This window comes from Polypterus senegalus, chromosome 1 (genome assembly GCF_016835505.1).
Source record: "Polypterus senegalus isolate Bchr_013 chromosome 1, ASM1683550v1, whole genome shotgun sequence".
In the NCBI taxonomy this organism is placed as follows: domain Eukaryota; kingdom Metazoa; phylum Chordata; class Cladistia; order Polypteriformes; family Polypteridae; genus Polypterus; species Polypterus senegalus.
The window spans coordinates 115,023,137-115,043,919 of NC_053154.1; the positions used below are offsets into that span (position 1 = coordinate 115,023,137).

The 20,783-nt window shown below is 33.4% G+C and overlaps 2 protein-coding genes across 3 annotated transcripts in view; one reads left to right on the forward strand and one right to left on the reverse strand.

Moving 5' to 3' along the window:
• ift80 (intraflagellar transport 80 homolog (Chlamydomonas)) overlaps positions 1 to 555 on the reverse strand; it is a 261,632-nt gene extending 261,077 nt beyond the window's left edge. For both annotated transcript variants that reach the window (XM_039756563.1, XM_039756581.1), the window contains exon 1: positions 135 to 555. The gene's annotated coding sequence lies outside the window, so the exon portion shown is untranslated. The remainder of the gene's footprint in view (positions 1 to 134) is intronic.
• Positions 556 to 638: 83 nt separating this feature from the next.
• smc4 (structural maintenance of chromosomes 4) overlaps positions 639 to 20,783 on the forward strand; it is a 52,464-nt gene continuing 32,319 nt past the window's right edge. The window contains 13 exon segments of the mRNA XM_039756551.1: positions 639 to 852; positions 1,971 to 2,118; positions 2,825 to 3,015; positions 3,378 to 3,569; positions 4,384 to 4,560; positions 10,007 to 10,171; positions 10,419 to 10,546; positions 10,683 to 10,823; positions 11,602 to 11,752; positions 12,125 to 12,289; positions 12,513 to 12,746; positions 20,250 to 20,435; positions 20,722 to 20,783. The exon segment at positions 20,722 to 20,783 is cut by the window's right edge and continues 100 nt beyond it. Coding sequence (XP_039612485.1) covers positions 1,980 to 2,118; positions 2,825 to 3,015; positions 3,378 to 3,569; positions 4,384 to 4,560; positions 10,007 to 10,171; positions 10,419 to 10,546; positions 10,683 to 10,823; positions 11,602 to 11,752; positions 12,125 to 12,289; positions 12,513 to 12,746; positions 20,250 to 20,435; positions 20,722 to 20,783 — 1,931 coding nt within the window. The 5' untranslated portion in view covers positions 639 to 852; positions 1,971 to 1,979.

Below are 20,783 nucleotides of genomic sequence, written 5' to 3' on the forward strand. Positions count from 1 at the left end.
TAATTCAAACACACGTTAACAGAGTCCCAAATATTAATTTATAGACAGCTAAATTTTGATTCTGAATTACAACAACAAGTTAATGATTTGTAATGTAATTCATAGTATTTTTTAGTTTATGCCTCGCAACTCACCTTTCCTTGTTACCAAACCACGGATGTAAACCATCAAATCTCTGTGATCTCGCGAGAATGCAGAACGGGAGCTTCTTTGACAACGCACACAGCAACGACAAAGAGCTGCTCTAAGGAACAGAATAAAATGCAATAATGTCGGAAAAAGCTTGCAGTTTGACAAAAATTATTTCAAACGTCACGTGCCTCTTATTATTAAAAATTATTAAAAGTAACTAATTAATAAGAACTCTTTAAGATGCCCTTTTTTCAAAGCATTTAATATGTAAATAACGAACGCAGGGTTATGCTATAGTTTGAAAAAGATAAAATACATGCACATTTAAACTTTAAATATTCACATCACTATCACACTACTGTATGCTCTTTTTTGTTGTAGTAGTAGCAGCAGTAGTTATATAAAAAAAATAGACATTCATCCCTCTTAGAAACTTGGAAATAAACCAACCCCTTTATAATGGGGGTGACAATATTACCCATGGTTCCGTGCGCCACTTTGTAACGAATTTCGGTTCGATTTTAGTTTTTCGGCGCCATTTTCGAGTGAAGGAGCTAAGTAGTATGACTGCTTTTCTTGACTGGTGACTATTTTCCCGGGTACAATGTGAATTTATGTCTTGTCTGCATAGGACAGCAGCAAAAACGGCTTGAGAACAAGAAAAAAAAAATCGGGATTTGTATGACAAGCGAAACTTCACGAAGATTAATTGAGTTTTAGGTAAAATACCGTCCTCATTTTTTAGCGGGATGGGGTGTAAATGGAGGCATGACAGAAGTGGGCATTTTGTAAACAGTTTTGTACCGTTATGAAGGTTGCCTCCTGAAGAATCATCAAACGTGGTTTGCGCCGTGTAATATGAAATATGTGCATATGTCGAGATTTAAATTGGGAAGGAATTAAACCATTCTGGTGAAGTATGTTTTATTTGCGTTGTATATCCCCCATATAGCGTTATGTTTCTGAGTTCTATTTTGAACGGTTCCTTTTACAGTAGTTGCTGATAGTTTCCTTATGTGTATTTATTTTTTTAATAATCATCACAGTTTTGAGTACTAGTCTATTTTGTCATATTTCAGCATCAGTGTCTGTCTTAAGCATGGCGAAATTAATGGTTTCTAAAGAGAATTAGATAAATCCTATGCCTGTGAAAAATTATGGGAGTGGAAGTGTACTTCTCATGTGTATGCGACTTTGACGATGATTCTCCCACTTTTCTCCTGAATGGCAAATTTCTCTAAACGTTATAAGTGATTTTTTTTCTGAGAATAGGTGATTATTTAAAATATTCATTCAAAGTTTAAAATTAGCCAATCGAATGCACGTTTTTTTATGTGTTCTTGAGAGAACCCCTGATTGGCCGCTGCTAAACCTATGGGACTAGCTTGCAAAGATAAAACTTAGAGTAATTCGGACTGTTAGTTCTTTATTTAGTGAGGACTCTCATTATTAAAAGACGTCACCAGAAAAGGGGTGGGGGTGGTGTAGGTTATTGTGCTTTGTAAAGTAACGTTACGTTATGACTTCCGTGTGCGTTTTGGTAGCTGATTTGAGAGAAGACCGTAATTAACTGTTTTATCTGCCATCGACTTCTCGGTCGCTAAAAAGACGGATTGCCTTTGTCTGCTTTGCGTCTGTTTTTTTTTTTTTCCCTTAAAGGTGTTGAAAACGTCAGTCTTTGAATAAAGGCTTGTTGGGTGATTTTGAGATTTGGATTTTTGAAAATCTCTTGTAAACCAATATCGTTTAAGCGACATCTCGGAGACAACGAGAATGCCCGGAGTGTTTACATTTTTGCCACAATTTGCACATTCATCTGTGCTGTACGTCTCTCTTAGATTGAAATCATGCCGAGCAAATCATCAAAAAGTTCGACAGCGGCGAAGCCGAAAGGAAAGCATGCTAACCTTGTAATTGAATCCCAAGACGAGATGGAATTGCCACCAAAAGAAGCGATCAACGAGAAGAAATCGGAAGTTAATGGAAGTAAGTTTTTCTTTGTTTTGTTTGATGTATACCGATCTTCAGGGAGTATGGGTGCTTCCCTTATACTGGTTACGTATGAAAAGAAATGCATGTTTTCCCATCCATCGGTAACAATGTTTTGAATACTGTCTTATGCAGGGGAGAGAGAATATGTACATATGTGTTCTGAATAAGTGTTTGTTTACCTACAAGTAGCATCAGGGACATTCCTCGATAGCGTTTTCTTTTATCTTGAAAGCATTCGTTGTTTCCTTTAACTTGTTTTTCCTGAGCACTGGTTGTGTACTTTAGAAGACTAAGAATGATGGAAAATTGCAATTAGTTGTAAATGGCAATCAAAGAGCATTTACAGCTGTAAGTTTAGCACTTTATTTTTTGTCAGTTTAAACATTTAAAAGAAAATGTCAAGTTATGATCACTACATGTCATTTGCCATTTTTACTTTGATACCTATGTGTAGTTTAAAACGTATATAATTACGTAATGCTGCTGTTACAAGTGATATATTTAACGCCTTTTTTTGTAATAAAATGGCTTGAGGGATTGCATAATGGATGTTTTCTTTGTAATATCTGTATTTGAGACATTTGACAGAGTGGACAATTGAGGACTGAAGGTCACACGTAAACTTTTTTAAACGTTCTGTACTCTATAATGCAAAAGCGTCTGGTTTAGATGTTTAAGTTTTTGACTGTTTTCACTTTAGACGGCACACCCGAAGTCGCAGTAGAGGCTGTTGATAATCGAAGTTTAGAGGAGATTTTGAATAGCATCCCTCCTCCTCCACCCCCAGCAATGACCAATGAACCGGGAGCTCCTCGTCTAATGATAACCCACATTGTTAATCGAAACTTCAAATCATATGCTGGCGAGAGAGTTTTGGGGCCTTTTCATAAGGTAATAGAAGTTTGTCACTTCTATAAATACGGTATTTTAGTCTCGATTCTTTTTTGTTGTTGTTTTTCCTCATTCATAAATCGTTTTAATATGTAATGACGACTTCCAAGTAGAGTTATTTCTTTCTTTATCTCAACATTTTGTAAAATCGTGTGACTATTGCATTACTGTGTAATTTTATTAGTAGTAGTAAGAAAAGTGGTCAGTTTTAATGTTTTGCCAATATTTTATAAGGAAAATGAGTTAGTGGAGTTCCTGTGCCTCAGAGTTTTGAAGTATTAATGTTGTGCTTGATATTTTTTTTATAAAATTAAATTTTATTTAGTACACAATTCTATCACTGGTTTATTTTCTTCCAACAGCGTTTTTCCTGCATTATTGGGCCTAATGGCAGTGGAAAGTCAAACGTAATAGATTCAATGTTGTTTGTGTTTGGGTACAGGGCCCAAAAGATAAGATCCAAAAAACTTTCTGTGCTTATACACAATTCAGATGAGCACAGAAATTTAGAAAGTTGTACAGTGGAGGTTCATTTTCAAAAAATCATCGACAAGGTAACTTTTATTGCAGCAGTTTTCTTTTTATTTACAGTTTTTACATAAACAGTTTCCCATAATTACAACTTTTAGTTGTTACCATATTCTGTTAATACGGTTGTTTTTCATGTAAAGTTAGTTTGCTTTGATAACAAAAACATTTATGACTGCTATACTAAACCACACAATTTTATGCTTCTTTTGCCATCATAATATTAAAATCTGTAGCAGTATTTCTGTACACCTGGCATAGCTTTCTTTATGCTTTTATGTTCTATGCATTTTTTTAGTATGTAATAGAACAAAAATGCTTGATAAATTGAAACATTTTTGATTAAACCTGGGGAGAGAGTGGTTGATTGTATTGAAAAGATCCAGTTTTAATAAGTGCCTAAATTCACTTTGCTTTTTTGTTCTTTTGCTGTGTAGTGTCTAAACTCTATTTTTAAATGTGTTTGACCTTTCGGTGCATGCAGGTGTACTGAAAGCTAGTTGTAACCTTGCAAAATGTGCATGATGAATGTTATTTATTTCTCCCGCTCTTCTGCTTAACCAGTACCTAGCTTTATTTACTAATCGCTAATATCAACCAGGTTGAAGTGCAGTTTGTTTCATTTTTTTTATTAAGTTTTGGATACCTTCAAATAAAATGTGTTTTAAATGTTGTGCCAAGGTGTTAAATTGTTACATTTTTGTACTATACTATAGGCTTTGATACAGTGGAGGATATATTAATGAACACTTAAGCATAATACTGCACGATTTTAAAGTATTGTATTTGCTCATAAATTAAAAATTATTCTGAATGTTCTGTGTTTAATGTCCCCATTAGGAAGGTGATGATTATGAGGTCATTCCAAACAGCACATTTTATGTTTCAAGAACTGCCTACAAAGATAACAGTTCGGTATACCATATCAATTCAAAAAAAGCAAACTTCAAAGATGTTGGAGCTTTGCTCCGTAGCCATGGAATAGACCTGGACCACAACAGATTTTTGATTCTCCAGGTAATTCTATTGTTTTGACTTTTTAAGTAAACTCTGTCTCTTTTAAATTTCAAGACTTTGAGTACCTTAAAGTGCTGTAGCAGCACATCATGGTTTGCAACACTGTTGTAAAGATGCGAACCATTATTTGCTGCTTTAGAATTTTAAGGAAAAAGCAGATTGTTTTCCTGTTTTAAGAATTAAAGAATGAAAATGTCCATCCCCATTCATTATCCAGCCCACTATATCCTAACTATAGGGTCACGGGTTTGGGTCTGCTGGAGCCAATCCCAGCCAACACAGGGCGCAAGGCAGGAAACAAACCCTGGGTAGGGCGCCAGCCCACTGTAGGGCAAATAAAAATGTCTCCATTGCTTATTGAAAATGTTTGCCTGCTCCGTTCTAGCAGCACGTAAATATTGGTGTGGGAGACCGATACCTGAACCCCAATATTACTTGTGCTGCTTCAGTGTGGCAGGGCTAACCTTCATTGTTATACATAAAGGGAAAAAATGATTTACATGCTTTGGCATTCTTAAAATGTATTGTGGAAAATGGTGCTTGTTTTGTGTGCAGTGGATTTTTTTTTTCTCCTTCATCCTTTGTGTTTCTTTAAAAGAATAATAAAGTTTAGTGATTTGTACAGATAGTTTAAAGTTATTTTGAAGGTTTTTTCTTGTTTTTTTAAATATTTAAGGTTTGGATTTTTTTTATTATTTTTTTTTTTTTTACAAAAATACTTATTTGTGCATGTTTCACCAATAAGTTATGATGATGGGTTTATTTTGTATATTTTAATTGGATGTGAATCTGTTTTTCACACGAAAGACAATATTTTTATTTAATTTTTTTTATAGTTTTTGTATTGTTTTTGGTTTTTATCATTTTAGGTAGAGAAGAACCCAAACTGAAATGCATGCCATTAATAGTAAATGCACATAAGCAAACTGATTGGTTCTTTAATTGCATTTAGAAATTTTTATTGTAATCAGGTTGTGGGCAGTGCACAGAGGGAAAAAATACTCATTTGGCTGTCTTGTTTTAAAAATGCTGGAAATTAATGACATTTTGTCATTTTATAATGCTTTGTGGCATAAACATTGACCCAACCTATACACAAAACATTTAATAGTTGGCTTTCAGTATCAATAGAAATTTTAAAACATTTACTAATCCCATGGGGGAATTCAGATGTATACAGTAGGAGAAACATAAAAAAACAAGGATACATACTCAAGGGATAAATACAGTCATCTATCAAATGATAGATAATTTTTATTTTTTATTGTGCAGATATTTAACTAAAAATTTAGTCAGAATATTACTTTTATTTTGACCTTTTATTTTCAGTACCCATTGTGCAGTGTGTGCATGTTTGTGAATGTCAAAATCCATGAAATTTGATGTGATGTGAATATATAATTTATAATGAATTTTCAAATCACATAAATAATGCTGCTTTTTTCAATAGGCTAAGAATAGTTTTTGTGCTATGATGTGCAATAATTCCTTCAGGGTCTATTGTTATATTGCTAAAATTGCTTAACTTCAAATCATTCTCCTGTTTAAAGGGGTCTTACTCGTTATTCTAACGCAGTTAACTATCATAATACATCTGCCTTAACTGGAATGGCTTAAAATTTAGAGCCGAGTTTGCCAAATATTATTATTTAAAGCTTAGTCCTTATTAAATAACCCAAGGTTGTTGGCGTCCTTTCATTGGGATTAGTCTGTGGACAATGTAAGAGGTGCAGATGTGTTTTCCTGATAGAAATTTAGTGAGTTTATTTGGTTATGTATGACTAGGCTGAATTAATGACGTTGCAGTGTCACGTGAAGGTCTTGTTTCTCAAAAGAGCCCATAATCTAAGCATTAAATCTGTTTGGTGTAACTTGTTTAGATTTTCAATTTTTGAGCTGTTTTCACATTCTTTCATTACATAATTGTTTGTTTTTTATAATTCTCAAAACTGAAAAGTTTGAGAAAAGTGTTGTCATGTTTTAATTTGGAATATAAGCTTTGTGATTTAAGAATTCATTTTTATTTGTTGTAAGCGTAATGATTGCCTAAATCTGTACTCTGTCTCTCTTTTAATAAACATTTTAAACAGTTATTTTTGTTATGCAGACTCTTAAATAGATGCTTTGGTGTGGTGATGCTTATTGTAGAAATGCTTGTGACTAAAATGAGCAATATATTAAGCCGACAAAGTAGAGGATAAAGTAATTTGGTGAAAAACAATTTAAGAAGAATTTCTCAATTTGACCTTTTTTCAGTGGTACAGCATTTAATGTGTTAAATTAAGTGTTATATATACAGAAAACTTTAATACTTTTCACTTGAAATTTATTCTGCTAGCATTTTAATTTGGGAAAATGTATTTTAAAAAAAATTTAAAGCAACATGCATTAAATAAAAAGATTATTTTAGAAGTATGCTCTGCTCTATTCAAATAGAGTATACCCATTTATTTTTGGTAGGGATGAAGTAAGTTTGTCTCCTTCCTTCCGTATATAGGTGCTCTTTATTAAACTGCATTTTTTTAATTTTGTGTTACAGTAATATCCATTACATTCTAGTGGTTTCTGGTTAACACTATTTAAGTCATTAAATAGCCTTGTGATTTCTTTCTTAAGTGGTAATTATTATATTGTATCTTGGTTGAAGTGGTGTTGAAATTTTAATTTTAATCATTTCTGTGTTAAGAGTGGGTATTTAGATAGATACTTTATATTTGCATGTAAATGAAATTTTGCATTGCATACGATAATTACTTATAACTTAAAGGTGGAAGAATGCTAATGATATATGGTTACTCTAGGCTTTTCCCCTGTTTGAATTTTTCCCAAGTCTTAAAAGGGTAATTATTTTATAAAAAATAAGTTCTCAAAATGTCTTCGTTGTCAGTAATATTTTAGTGTCTGGTATCCACTACAGTTAAAATGAACACAAGTTCTGATTTAAAAGTAAACACTGCAAAGAATTGCATAAAGAATTCATTTTCATTGTCTTAATGTTTTAGAACAGGCATTTTTATGCTTGCATATCTGCTCCCTCTCATATGCTGCAAGAATTATCAAAAAGCAAGCCTTTGTGTGTGTGTATATGTATATATATATATATGTATATATATATATAATTTTATTTTGTAATTTTTTTATGCCTTCGATTTTTATTAAATATATATATATATATATATATATATATATATATATATATAAATAAACAAAGAATGTTTGCGGTTGACTTTTTTTTATTTATTTTTTTTACAATTTAAAATAGTACAATTATAAACATGGAGTCAAACTTGTAGCTGAAGTTTATTAAATTGTATTGGTCTGTTATAGTGTAGTTGTGATGTGTAAATTTGTTTTGGGTTACAGAATGCTGTTATAGTGTAGTTGTGATGTGCAAATTTGTTTTGGGTTACAGAATGCATTACACATAGACTCACTTAATAAACTGAAAACTGCAATTTGTTTGTTCTTTGTTTACAATTATATTTTATAACTGAAAGTATGCACGTAAATTTAGGGCTGGTTTTAAATAAATTTAATTAAGAACTAAAAACTAACCTGAAGAAAAAATGTTTTGTTTTTTTTTGCAACCCACTTCGACCTGGCAGTATTTGTTTAAAGTAGATTTCACTCAAATTTGAGCAGTCCTCTTCTCACCCACATCCTTTTGATCATAAGTTGCTAAAGTAAATTAAGGAAGCAATTTGAAATTTGGGGTAGAGATATAAATTGTCATCCAAAGCCCAGCCCTCAATCCTGTTTTCTACTACTCTGTGCCCATGTTCCTCATTAGATGGGACATTGTACTGTATATGTGATAGTGTTAAAGAAACAAAATTGTGTATATCGATTTATTGTTGGTGGGAAATATTTTAATTGTACTTGGCGCAGTAGATTTTTTTTTTCTTTAATATTTATATAGTTTTAAACTTTTCTAACTATTGTTTTACAGACCTACACTGGTACTCCACCTTTTGTGTACTTCATATAGAATACATAACTTTTATTGGCAATCTTTTTTTTTTTCTTTTTTCCTTTCTAATAAAACTGAAAAGCTAATTACAATAAACCTTTATGTCTGTATTAACCAGGTAATCCTCCAAATTTAGTCTGGGGAGTTGTTCTGTTTATGCTGAATATGGTACTGCAATATAAAATGTAACTGAAAATACTAATCATCACAGATCAGGCCTTTTTTGCCTCTTTTTTGTTTGTTTATCGGATGTATACAGTTGAGAGTACAGGGCATATTTTAATACTTCTCATTATGGTGGGCTAGACTAGTAATTTCACTTAAAGTAAAGTTTGGAGACGCATTTCAGTGTGACTGTATGTGTTTCTACTATACTGCTTGTGACCCAGACTACCTGGATAACAAAATTAGAAAGTGACTGGATAAACAGAGGCTTTGTGTAACATTGACTTTCATTTGTCTCAACTATGAAATTTGCTAAGCATACCACACTTTGTCTCATATAGTTAAATGTTTTCGGTTTCATTTTGTATTGTAAGTTCAAAATTTGTATGTACTCTCAGAAAATGGGGATCTATCTAAATTTAAGGAAAGTAAGACTTTTGTACTGTTTACTGCTGTAGTCGCCGTAATGTTGCAGTTAATTTTGCACTTGTAACTGATGTTGGTCACATGCTTAAAAACAAATCTGAAAATTCAAAAATATAATTTTAATCTTCTGTGTTTTGCCTTTTTTTCTCCATAATATTTTTATTGAATATGCATTTCTTTGAAGCTTTAAACTACAATTTTAGTGTTTAAATTATAATATGTGTTTTAATTTAGAAACTGTATATTTAAAAATAGAAATGTCTAAAACTTGTTTTTATGCATTTTATTTTTAACACTGCAATTCATCAGTAAAAAAGGGAGAGAATATCTTGGACAAACAATTCTGAACAATGACGTTATTGGCCTGTATGGATTTGTGTACAGCCTTCCAGGAGGTGTATCTTAGAACGAAAACTGCCATCAACAATTCTGTTGCTAGAAGGGAAATAAATCCTATGACACATTTGTACTGAACTGAAATGTATCTTTATTTTTGTCAACATACGTTATTTGTTCAGTTGTTGTTTGGTCCCTTTGTAGACCTGCTCCACCCTACCCCAGGCAATTAAGTAGTTTAGTTTGAGTTTTAGTGTGGTCAGTTTTTGCTGACAATTTTCAGGTTGATTACTTGGTTTGCCCTTACATTTTACTTTTTTTAATAGTGAGATTCAAGAAAGCAAAATTTGAAAAGGAAACACTTAACTGTTAGAGATAATTGTTATCCATACATATGGCAAAAGATTCAGTTTTTTGCCACAGAGCTAAATTGTATTGTTTGGAGTTTGCATTGTTTGTTATAGAACATTAATATATTCCCAGACTTTTGAAATTTAAAATGGTGGTAGTTTATTTACATCTGTAATAATTTTATTTTAAAACATTTAGGGTGAAGTGGAACAAATTGCTATGATGAAGCCAAAAGGTCAAACTGAGCATGATGAAGGAATGTTAGAATACCTGGAAGATATAATTGGCTCTCAAAGACTGAAGGAACCAATTCAGATCCTTTGTCGTCGAGTTGAATTATTAAATGAGCATAGAGGAGAAAAGGTATTTTTGAAGTATTTGGTTGAATTATATCATTAATTTTGTTAGGTAATTTTTCTCCTGTTACACTCGTCAGGCTATAGCCATATGAGACCTGAAGTATATGTGGTGTGTTGTAAATTTTATTTAACCACCACATAGTTTGGCTGATTTTGAAAATCTAGCACTTTAAAGCAACATTTGCTACTGTTTAATTATGTATATAGTTTATTTTTGAAAATCTGATTTTTTTATTTATTTTTTTTTTAAGCTAAACAGAGTTAAAATGGTAGAAAAAGAGAAGGATTCCCTAGAGGGGGAGAAAAATCGTGCCATTGAGTTTCTTACATTGGAAAATGACATTTTCAAAAAAAGAAATCATGTTTGCCAGTATTACGTGTAAGTTGTGCAACATGTCTGATATTTTGCATACAGTGTAACTGAATTAGTATTAAATGTTTGCAATTCTCAAGCTTTAGCAGCTTTGCTTCAAATTTTATGAGATGCTAATGATTAATTTTTTTTTTTTTTTTAGTTATGATTTACAGAGAACAGTAAATGATCAGGAGTTGCAAAAAAAAGCAATCATTGATGATACAAAAGAGCTTAATGAAAAAAGCACCAAACTTGCAGAAGAGATGAATGTGAAGAACAAGTTGATAAAGAATGTTGAAAAGTAAAAAAAAAAATCACTTAAATTCATATGGCATAGCTTAAAATAGTTATAATTGATTAAATGTTAACAAACTTGAAGGGTGATTTGGAGATGTGTATTGTCAGCTTTTTTGTTGTTTAAAAGCCATAAAAAATATTAATTGGATGTATTTTCTTCATTTTATAAATTTAAAAAAAATCAGTTTTGACAGTGTCTCTTGACAATATTGAAATTTGTGCTTTTTTTTTTTTGATTGGGGATAATACCTCTTCAAGTTGAAATGTGTTTTTTTTTAAAGGTTGAAAATGCATTTGGTTTTCTTACTAATAATAATACTTTTTGTCTGTGTGTTTTTTGTTTAACATACAGATTGAATTTATGCATTTGTTCACTTTTTTCTTATTTTTCTGTCCACACTGAATATGTGTTCTTAGTTAAGGGTGACACATTTTAAACAAGAAGATTTTGCTGAAAATTTTTTGGTTTTGTGTTCTTTGCGACTACTGTGCTTAGTTTATACTTGTCTTTGTTTCAGTAGTGTAGTCTAATTTAATTTTATTTAATTCAAAGAAGAATGTACCTCAATTTTAAGCATTTACTAAAACTTGTGTAGCATTTTAACTGGTCCATATATTTTTTTGTAAATGTCTCTTTTAAGATGCATGGTGCAGGTCATTTTATTTTTAAATAGTGCCAAACCCAAGTAGTAAAGTAATCATTGATCATTCATTCCGTTTTTTTGCTTCTTTTCCTCCTCCTTAATCAGTGGTGTTTAACTTTTGCATTTTTCATTGATTAGGAAAATGGGTAAAATCACAAAGTATATTGAAGAAAAAAAGGGAAAGTTTGCTGAGTTAGATTTGCAAGATGTAGATGTGCGAGAGAAATTAAAAAATTCAAAGAGTAAATTAAAAAAACTGCAAAAGCAGCTTCAAAAAGATAAAGAAAAGGTAAGTACATATTAAGTGATCCAATATAGTTCTTTTAAAATCTTTCTTTGTCTTAAGTAAACCAGAGTTGTTTAGGCTCTTATTCCATTGCAGTAAGTAAGTAATTTTTCACAGAAAAGCACCTCGTAGACTTGATGATTTTTTTACATGGTCAAATGGGTACTAAATTATTCAAGATTTAAAACCGTTAATGATACTGAAGCCTTAATGAATATAAAATAGTAACTCTCAGTTATATGGAATTTTAATCTGAGAGAAGATTAAACATCTGTTAACAAGTGTATGTATATACAAAATAAATTGTGTAATTCATCACTTTTGACGTTTTTGTGTGTGGACATCACCATTTTTTGCCTTTTTTGTGAAATGAAGGTTGATGAGCTGAAAGATGTGCCTGCTAACAGTGAGAGAAAGATTCAGGAAGCAACCAGAAAAAAAGAAGAGATGGAAAAGCAAAAAATAGTAGAAGAAGAAAAATTAAAGAAGGTTATGGAAAGTCTGAAACAAGAGACACAGGGTCTTCAGCAAGAAAAGGAGGTATTTCTATACAATTCTAAATCTTACCTCTCTATCCTAAAGGTGTGTTTGATAAACTCCTAAATTAGCTCTGTGTGTGGGATTACTGATGGATTGGCTGGCACCCTGTTCATAGCTGTTCTTAGTCTTGCTGTTTGTTGACCCATAATTGCATTTGGTGGGTTTGAGACAGTTATACCTAACTTTCTCGTATTTTACTTGCTTCATTTTTCCTTTATTGCAGGAGAAGGAAAAAGAACTGATGGAGTTAAATAAAGCAGTAAATGAATCGCGGTCTAAAGCAGATGTAGCCCAATCAGACTTAGACATATATGTTAGTCATCATAAAACTGCCTTAAGTCGGCTGAATAATGCAAAAGAAGCCCTGCAGACTGCCACAGAAACACTCAAAGAAAGAAGAACCGCTATTAAAGAATTAGAGATTCAGATACCCAAATGTGAACAGGAGCTTCAGAAGGTATCTTCAGTTTTTTTCCCTCGGAATGAATGTATGTAACGGTAATTTGACAGTGTTTAACTAATAACTATATGAAACTTTCCCTTCCAAAAATGAGTGTTTTTATGTGATAGGCTTTTGCACTTGTAACATTGTACATAGAACCACTGATGTGAATATATGATCATGATTGGAATTGCATCCCTTGTTTTCATTTACTTTAATGTACATATGATCTTTTTTTTATTTTAATATTATTTTAAGTTACATAGTATACCATCAAGTAGATAAAAGTTGCAGAACTTGCTCAAATTTCTTTAAAGTTAATATAAAAATAACACCTCTAGAATAAAAAAAAAAACTAAAAAACAAAAATTCAAGCTCCACCCAAGAGAGAGAGAACAAAAAACAAAACAAAATCCTTTTTCCCCATCATGAATGCTTAATCTGATTTTTTTATTATTATTTACTACATGACATGTTTTAAACTTTTGGAAAGATCCTTTAAATTAGAATTTGGATTTTTTTTTTCCCAGTTTCAAATAATATAGAATGTCTCTCACACACAATTAGTTATAAAAGATGGATTAGGATTCTTCCAGTTAAGCAAAATAAGTCTGTGTGCTAGTGTCATATAGACTATTACAATCAATTCATCCCTATCCACTTTAAACCCATTTAGAAGTACACCAAATATAACTGTTTGTTTTGTTAAAAGTGATTGTAAAACCAGTGCTTTTTCATCCAACATTGTTAGTTTGGTACATTCTCAAAACAAATGGTGTAGTAATGCTGGAGCTAGTTTGCATGTTGCATCTTGCCCTAAATATATTTTGAACAATTACAAATTTTCATCAATCACACATCTTATTTATAAGTTGAATTGAGTGCTTGGTGCTTATCTTTCACTCCATTTCTGAAATTTTAAATGAATGGCCATTTTCCCAAAATACACTATGATCGTTGATGGAAAGATTCTTTGAATTGTTTTTATATATTATTGAGATGTTGTCTGTAAAATTGATCAGCATTGCCCTCAGAAAATAAATGAGTGGGAGGTGTGGACAATGGGTAGATTTTCTTTTAATAAAATTCATAATTGGAAATTAGTAGAAAAATTGCGTTGCTGGAAATTTGAAGCACAGTTGTTCTTAAGGTGCAAATACGTTATCAATATGCAATTCTGTAAATGTCTTGATCCTTAGTTTTTTCCCACGGATTAAATATTAAGTAGGGCTGAGATGGTTGAAAATTTTGATTATCATTTAGAGGAGCAGCAAATAGCTTATCTGCTGGGAAGTGCACCCTGCATTGGCTCCATATACAGTGGAACCTCGGTTCACGACCATAATTCGTTCCAGAACTTTGGTCGTGAACCGAAGCAGTTTCCCCCATAGGATTGTATGTAAATACAATTAATCCGTTCCAGGCAGTACAAACTGTATGTAAATATGTAAATATATGTAAAGATTAAGCACAAATATAGTTAATTACACCATAGAATGCACAGTGTAATAGTAATCTAATGTAAAAACATTGAATAACACTGACACAAAACACCCAGGCTCCCTGCTCAGCTATAGGAACTGGCTCGCTCGCGCTCCCTCCCTCCCTCAGTTACAGGAGCAGGCTGGCTGACGCTCTCTCTCTGTAGCGCGCGCGCACACACACACCCTATCCTCTCTCTCCCCCCCCCCCCATCCCTTCCCTGTCAGCTCCCCCCTCTCTGCGCTTGCTCGCTCACGCTCTCTAATCTCTCTGTAGCACGTGCTCGCGCAGCATTTTTTTTAAAATGAGTTTTAAGCACAGCAGAAAAAAACGAACATTAAAATAAATCCGAAGTGCAGTGCATGCAAAAACCAACTCGCAAGCAACCAGAAAAGAAAGATTGCAGGAGATCACGCTATTAAACTAAAAGCCTGATCGCTGTAAACACTGTTTTTAAAATGAGTTTTAAGCACAGCGGAAAAAAGGAACATTTGAAAAAAGATAAAAGTAACATTGCAACAAATCGCGTTATGAACTGAAAAATTAACTTTTGAAAAATCCGTAATACAAAAACCACCAAGAAAACTAACCTTGCATGAGTCGAGTTCTGGCATGAAGTGTTTTCCTTCAGGTGTTTTCTCTTGTGATTTCTTGGGTTTCTGGTGCTTTTAGCTGGTAGGAGTGAAAGCCTCATGCAGCCATTCCAAAAACAAACTCCTTGTGACCCAATCCTTCGTGTTTGCGCCCCACATTACTGGCAGTCTGGCTTTGTTTTCATTGTGCTGCTTGAACGCACGAGGGTTCTCAGATTGGTAAATGAGTAAACTGGTAAACATTTTTTCCACCTTTTGTAATTTCTTTCTTTCTTTACTTCGATTTCAATTTTCTTCAAAACTTTCTTCTGACCACTCTCCACTTGCTTAGAAGCCATAGTTAACTGCAAAAGCACACGAAATACTGTAGAGCACAAAGAGAGTGCACGTCTTATTGAAAACAATGAACAAGGAGCGGCTTTGCGTAAATGAAAAGGCATGGCAGCTCTCTTTCTCTCTCAGGCTGCCTGTGGGGGGAGGGGGATGGTTTCGCTTGCACTACAGCCTACAGATAGGCAGGCAAACACATGCAGCAATCTCCTCCTCCCCCTTCCCAGCAGGCACGTGCTCGCTCGCTCTTGCTCTCTCTCACCTGAGGACACAAGGGAATCTGGCTTGTTCATCAAACACGTGCAGCAATCTCCTCCTCCCCCTTCCCAGCAGGCACATGCTCGCTCGCTCGCTCTTTCTTTCTTTCTTTCTCTCTCTCTCTCTCTCTCTCTTTCAGCTCAGCTTGCAGGCAGGCAAGGGAACCTGGCTTGTTCGTATACTGAGTGTGTGGTTGTGAACCGAGGCAAAAGTTTGGCGATCTTTTTGGTCGTGAACCGAGTTGTACGTGAACCGGGACGTTCGTGAACCGAGGTTCCACTGTAGTTAGTAATTGGTGTACAACTGGATTTTTGGTTAAAATTAGTATTTACTGTGATACAATGTAGGACATATAAAGAAGTAGTAGAGCAAATTATGATTTCAATTGCTGACCAGACTGCTGTAAATTCATTAATTTTGCCAATTTACAGGCCTTTATCGTGTGTCTTTTTACCGCACAGCAATAAAATAGAAATTTTGGTAGTGCTGTGTCACCTTCTGTGGGTAGGTCTTTGTAGAGTCGCATTTTGAATACATGGGCATCTCAAATTTTAAATATGTGTTACAGCTGAGTCTGTATATAGGGATGCTCTGAAGTAGAATTTTAGGAATATTATATTAATATAGTATTTTCCCTGCTAAGGGGAGATGGACAGTAGACATTCTTGGTTATTTTCTATACTACAGTATTAACATACCTGTATGGAAGAAGGTCTTTATATTTGACGCATTGTGTTGCAACCAAAAAAAAAAAGAGGCTGAGTTGACATGCATCAGGAAAACCAGCTTTATTTTATTCAAAACAGGAACAGCAAAGTTATTTATTGAAATGGGAGCTACCACTTCACTACACCCAGACACAGCATGCAAGCAGTGACATTATTAGTTGTCCTGACTTGGCTCCCTTTTTCAGTTCAGGTAATAGTCCTCCTCGTCAGGTCAGCACCACAGCTGCAGATTAGTGGCTAGGATCATGTCTTCCTGTGGGAGGGATGGGGGCATGAAAGAATAAGAGGGCCAGGTCAGTGGCTGGTTTAAAGTAGTCCCCGCATCAACCCTTGGGCAATGGACGCGTCGTGCAGCGGGGTTGTGAACTCTTAGTTGCCTCAGTGATGTGGTGAACCTGCCATTGCCTTGCAGTGGACAAACCAACCCTCAATGGTTGTGTCACTCCTGTTTTGGCACTGGGAGGTCTTAACAGGTCTCATAACTTTGAATGTTTATCCCTCTATTTAAATTCTAGATTTAAATTTTGACAGAATGAATGGAGTCTAGTATGATATGATGTGATCTTTTTTACCTGTGCAGTGTTAGCACATGTATCATGTGTAATGGTCTTACCGTTACAGATATTTAAAATAGATGTAGATTTACAAAAAGAGTAACAGATCATTTTCCAACAATCTTCTTGATTTTCATTTAAAACCAAATAATGCTACCAGTACGGTATGTTTCTTAATACTGGAAGCCCAGAATGGTAATGGGCAAAAGCAAAAACTAGAGTTTTAAAGAAAACACTTATTTAGTTTTCAACAACAGAAATTTTTAGATATAGGTGGTATTAAAATCTAAGTCTATACTACGAAAATGACGCACTGTGCAAAGCTAAAAGCCTATGTAATTTGTCTTGCCGTCTGAACAATGCGAGACACACTGTCATGGACCTGTGCTAACACAAAAATGTGTTAATGTTTTAAGTTAAATGCTCTGTGGTTATTCCAAAATAAGAAATATTACCATGGTAAAATATACAGATATATAATTTACATAATGGCTATTTATTTTTTTATTTTAACCCTGCATTTTATGACTGCCTTATTTGTCATCTGTCAAAAATAAACTTGCTATAATTAACAAAAACATCAACCTAAGTGCATTGTTAAATGTATGGTAATACATTAATGAAAGTATTTAAAGGTAAGTGCTACATAGTGATAATAAAGAGAGCGTGAAATGTGGCTGGTGTTGGAAAATATATGTCCGCCGAGCATAGTTTCTTGGGTGACAAGGGCGACCTGAATGAAACTCAGGTCTAAGATGCTTGGGGGTTAAAAAAAAGTTAGGGAAAAAAAAACATAGATTCCTGCCTTAGACTACTTGCCATAAGTGTAGGTATTTTAATACACTTACAGGAAACATGCTTTCTGCTTGGACTTTACTACAAGTAAAACTATGTAAATTTAAGATTTTGGATGTGGGCAGGACATGTAGATGAATCTCCTGTGGAAAAGGCTTTCTTGAAAAGTAAATAAAATATTGTCAATATTCAAATTGATGCTATTTCACTCTGAATATGCACACGTTCATAAAAAGAAAACAAGTGTGCATTCTCTTCTGATATTGTGGTATCCCCTTTTTTCCTTATTTTTTCATAATTATAGGTATCTTGGTTCATACTAGGGCTGTAAAATTATTCCAAAATGAGGGCTGAATTCTAATATTAAAAATTAAATATTAGTCATAGGTTCAGAATTGTGTTACTACATGTACTTTTTTTTTTTTTTTGCTTTTGATTTGCTTTACATGCAGCACATTATGACTCATGCAGCCTTCCAAAAAATGGAATTTTCTGTGCATGGAAAATTACTTGATCAAAAAGAAAAGTGGAATTGGGGAGCTTGATGTGCCTATAATTTATAAACTGTACGAAACCCATTTTAAAATTAATAAAATAAAAAAAAAATCACGATTTCCTAAACGGGTTAAACGGAGTCGCTACTTTAGTTCTCCATGGCCTTCCCCTCTTTCAGCCCTCTGCTTCGCTCTGTGCCTTTCAACAGGTGCAAAAGACATGAAAGCCGATGCTCATCCAAATTTTATTTAAGCCATGGCCATGTATATTTTGGAAGGTAAATCATGCGTGCTGAACAGCCTGGGATTAATAAAGTATCTATCTATCAATCTAATAATTTGCAGAGTATGTGCTGATAGTCAAAGAACAAAATATAGGATTAAACTTAACAGGATTTTTTTCCTTCTTTATAGATTAAGCAAAGATAAAGCACATGTACTCTCTAATGTTTTATTTTGACTTTCTATTGGGAAATACGTGTCAAGCCAGCAATTTCAGAAAGACATCTGTTGGTTGAGGTAGCTGTGTATGTATGCTTTCCTTACACTAAAAATGCTGTATTACATGACAATGTTAAAGCCATTATAACAGTAAATGGAAAATCAGAAATATGGTAGTTATTTCCCATTACTTTTAATGAGAAAGGAAGCCAATTTTTGTTCTGATGAATATGTAATAGATTTACAGCAGCAAGTCAGGGATTTCAGGGTTGATAGTGAAACTGAACAAGATCAGAACGAAAACAATACTTCTAGGGTGCTAGAAACATGTTTAAAACCTGCCAGTATACCGGTTAACCAAAAAGTAGAGTGTTGTGGTATGAAAATCTTTCCATGGTAATGAGTAAAAATTGTAAAAATACTGGCAGTCATGTGCGAAACGCATGCAAAATATAAAGTATTGCAGTATAGTAACATGAAGCTGAAATTAGCAAGGTTTAAAAAAGGACCATTCACTTACAGTTGAATGTAGGTTTTTGCCTTTGAATGAGATTTTTTTTTAGAGTAGAATTATATTTGAATAGTGATGTTCATTCTACAGCCCTAGTTCATACACATAGCAACATGTAAGGAATGGTGCACAATAGGTAAGAGCGAGCACTGATTTTGGAGTATTGTCCCCCACCCTGTCTTTTCTGCATTTGGCTGTTTTAAGAATCACTTGTGTTTAATTCACGAGTCTTTTGAAGAGGCAAATAGGAATGCAGTCAGGAGGAGAGTAAAATTTTGCAGAATTAGCCGGGAGGAAGATCAAGAAATTTTGTTCCATATAGTTTCCATTTGTGGACCATTGTAACTGCAAATGTTTGTCTTTACCTGTTTTTCATTTAATAAAGACAGGAGTCTAGTTTAATTAGACTGCTGTTTGTCAATTTTCTGAAATCACAAATGGGCATGCTAAATTTTTACTGGAATTTAGAATCTGTTCTTTTTTTTTTCTCCATTTTTTAATGTACTTTGTTATCTAAACTTTCTTAATTATGAACACACAAATGAACTTGACACTGGAATAGCTGCTCACCTTTAGCATTCAGTGGCATTTGGATGTGCATTTGTACTGCTTGTCACTAAAGATACAGTTAAGGTAGCAAGTAACAAAAAGATGGCTTAAGAAGAGTATAATTAAAGTTTGTCATTTTAAAACTGGCACAAAATGCAGCTTTCTGAATTTCACTTACAGAAATTTCATGATTACATTTTCATTTTTCTGCAAGCTAAGATGGAGCAAAAAAGGCTTGTTAATTAAACAGTTACGTAAATTTAAATAGACTGATGCATTGATAAACTGGATAGAAGGAAAAACTGCAGATCAGAAAGGTGCTTCAGCATGGAATACAGTTGTACAAGAACAATCACCGCATAATGTATTAGCTGGCACAAATTGTCTTTTAGGACTTGATGACCCATTTCACAGATATTGAGAAGCAGGAAAAAAACATTGTATAGCAGTTTTAATTTGCTCTTATAAGTATTTTCCAGTGAAATTGGCAGTACTTGTCCATTTATATGAAAACAATTTGATCGCGGGCGATGGGTATTGCTATATCTGATATTATCACTTGACATGTACATATATATGATAAAATCAATTGTTTTAACATAACGTCTGGTAGTATCCAAAATTGTTTTTAAAGCCATTGTTGTCTGGTAGTCAAGGGAAATTATGCACTGTGTACCAGTAAAGCGGTCTTGTTTCCTTTAATATAGCTTTAATATAGCTTATTTAATATGTTATGCAGTGGTGTTTACAGTGTGCATGTATATTTTCATCCATTTCCATTAGGCAGAAGAAGAATTAAATCGGGTTATGAAAAATGATAGTGAAATGAGAGAAAGTGTGACAAAACTTCGCCAGAAGGTGGAAGAAGCTAAAAGTTCCTTTTCTTTAAACCGCAGTCGTGGAAATGTTCTTTGTTCTTTAATGCAACAAAAGAAGAGTGGACAAATTCATGGAATATTTGGAAGACTGGTATATTTCTTTCATTTTTTGCCAGTTGATAAATAAAATAAGAAAGTTTTCAAGGCTGTTTCTTGCTTTGTTTTGTGGCAGTAGACTTTTTATATCATAAATACGGATTTACTTTCTATGAATGCATTGTATAACTTATGCATTTGTTTTCAAATATGTTTGTTTCTTTCTTTGAATAAATCAACTTTTTTTTTTTGTACTAGCGTGTTGATTAAATGTGCTGTATGGTTTACAGCACAAATGACTTTCTCAAAATGTTGATTTTTTTTTTTTTTAATGTTTTCAGGGAGACCTTGGAGCAATAGATGAGAAGTATGATGTTGCTATATCATCAAGTTGTGGAGCTCT